General features: G+C 39.3%; 1 protein-coding gene across 1 annotated transcript; it reads right to left on the bottom strand.

The window, feature by feature from the left end:
* Positions 1-436: 436 nt before the first annotated feature.
* Positions 437-1,095, bottom strand: LOC145694262 (uncharacterized). The gene is made up of 2 exons (XM_081770358.1): positions 565-1,095; positions 437-490 (listed from the first exon to the last, which is right to left on the bottom strand). The coding sequence occupies exons 1-2, from the start codon at positions 1,093-1,095 to the stop codon at positions 437-439; spliced, it is 585 nt and encodes a 194-aa protein (XP_081626484.1).
* Positions 1,096-2,223: the final 1,128 nt, after the last annotated feature.

The following is a 2,223-nucleotide window of genomic DNA, read 5'->3' as shown; positions in this document are numbered from 1 at the left end:
CCATGACAGTTGTATACAACGTGAATTGTCTACTCGATTATACATTTATTCAATAAAATCGCCGTTAGCGGCAATAACCTGCTCAACCCTAGACCGGAAACGAGCGCCTGCCCGAATCAAATGATCTTTGTTTGTATTTACCATGCTGGCAGTTATGACACCTTTCAGCGAAGCAATGGTGTTATGAGGATATTTATTGGTGCCACGCTCAACTGCGCCCCATACGTAATAATCCATGGGATTAAGTTCTGGGAAGCTGGGAGGCCATAAGTTCGGGATAATGTGATCATGGAAATTTGCAGCCATCCAATCTTGCGTCGCCATCGCTTTGTGGGAAGGAGCGAAGTCCTGCTGGAATATGTATGGTCGGTTCCCGCGGACGCTATCAATCCAGGGTTTCACAATGGTTTTTAATACCTCGATGTAGGCAGCAGCATTAACCCGAAGTCCTTGAGGAAAGAAATGAGGTGGCATCACATGTCCTTCGTTGCTCACGACCCCTAACACCATGACAGTAGCTGGAAATTTTGTGTGCATAACACGGGAAACTTCCGTGGGATCTGCATATAGCCATCTATCACTTCTGTGGTTGGCTTTTTGGTCTTGACCAACATTTTTTTCGTCCGAGAAAAACCACAACATTTTCGCATCTTCAGGGTGCTTAATCTTATTCAAAAGACGCTTTCCACGGATAGCTCTCTGTTCCCGCGTTTGTTCTGACATAAACTGTCCTCTGCGCATAACGTAAGAGTGATAGCGAAGGTCTTCGTGGACAACTCGACGGATTAGTCCCTCCGAAACGTTAAGGTCCCTAGCAATGGCCCTCATTGACTTCGAAGGATTTTCGTCAATGATCGCTTGTATTTGTTGGATAAATTCAGAAGTTCTCATCGTGTCTGAATGTTCCTCATGCTTTTTTTGCTTTGCAACAGATTCGATATTGCCAGCTGATGCTTGCAATTCACGGCGAACCTTATGGACAAACGATCGGGCACAATTCAGAAAATTGGCTATTTCTAAATCCGTATATTTCGCACATATAGCCAAGATCACAGCATGTCTTTTCATTTTGTGCGTTAGGTTATAGTCCTCCATTGCTGATTTCCTACAAAAGAAAAAAGAAACAAATTACCTTTAAAAAATTATATTCACTAATATGGATGCAAGACAACATTCCGACGGCGGCGCCGGCGCAACTGATGCTCATTTCCGGCTGTTTGCCGACTGCTCGGCCAGGCAACTATTCGTCGCGGTTATGAAAAAAGTGTTATAAAAACTTAAAAAAATAAAATATAAAAATTTAAAAAAAAATTCTTTGGCCCGGGTTTGAATTTTCTCCAATAGCAATTATAATTACTAGTCCATTGCGCTAGTACACTCGACCACGAAGACAGCCAGTAACGTACCTGGATTTCTGCCATATTTGTGCTACGTGGCGAGAAACGGATATTTAACCACAACCGCGTATTTAGCTCCTATAAGTAGGGTTGAGTGTGATTTAAAAATATCCATCTGAACACTGGTGAATTTGTCTACGTTTTGCTTTCAGGGCCTCCATTACCCTTACTTTTTCATTTGTTTCTGTTTACTTACCTGAGATGAGTATCTCTAAGTGAAAAAAGAACTGTAGCCATCTTCTGAATATTGATATTTGTAATTGCAATAATAGCAATAGGATTTATACTACTACTTGGCTTTCAAGACACACAGCTTGTGAGTTTCCAGAGGAGCTAACTACTGAAAAAATAAATTTTTGAATCACTATATTATTATATAAAAATGGATGTAACTATGTGTGCCTGATCATCACGGCCAAATTGCAAAGTCAAATGAAATGACTTTTGGTATATAGTTAGGCCTTAATCCAAAGTGGGATGTTATCATATCACTTTCATTATAATAATATCTTAAGGGGTAGTGGGGATCCGAATTTTTGCAAAAAGTTCAGTATCTCACAAGCCATTAAACTTACAGAGCTGAAATTCAGTATATTAACTCTTAATTGAAAATCAACAGAACGTCACATAGCATCTTTTCAAATTCTTCTTTATGATAGGGGTGGCAAAATTGATTGTGTGTTGGTTTGTAAAAATAACTCAATTCAAACTCAAATTCAAACTGATTAGTTAGAATTTAACAAAATGATTTTATTACAAGTATAAACTCTTTAGTCAGTAAAGAAGAAGGCGTGGATCATGTGTCAGAGTTGATAATGATGTGTTT

This window comes from Thermobia domestica, chromosome 9 (assembly GCF_964235325.1).
Source record: "Thermobia domestica chromosome 9, izTheDome1.hap1.1, whole genome shotgun sequence".
Lineage (NCBI taxonomy): Eukaryota > Metazoa > Arthropoda > Insecta > Zygentoma > Lepismatidae > Thermobia > Thermobia domestica.
The sequence above is the reverse complement of the archived record's forward strand: the minus strand, read 5'-3'. Positions and strand labels throughout refer to the sequence as shown.

What these genes read in the sequence shown, in the direction of transcription:
- LOC145694262 (XM_081770358.1), bottom strand. Translation starts at nt 1,095, where the DNA reads ATGGAGGACTATAACCTAACGCACAAAATGAAAAGACATGCTGTGATC. An exon ending in GAAGTGATAGATGGCTATAT is followed by an intron (nt 491 to 564) that starts GCAGATCCCACG and finishes AGGGGTCGTGAG; the next exon opens with CAACGAAGGACATGTGATGC.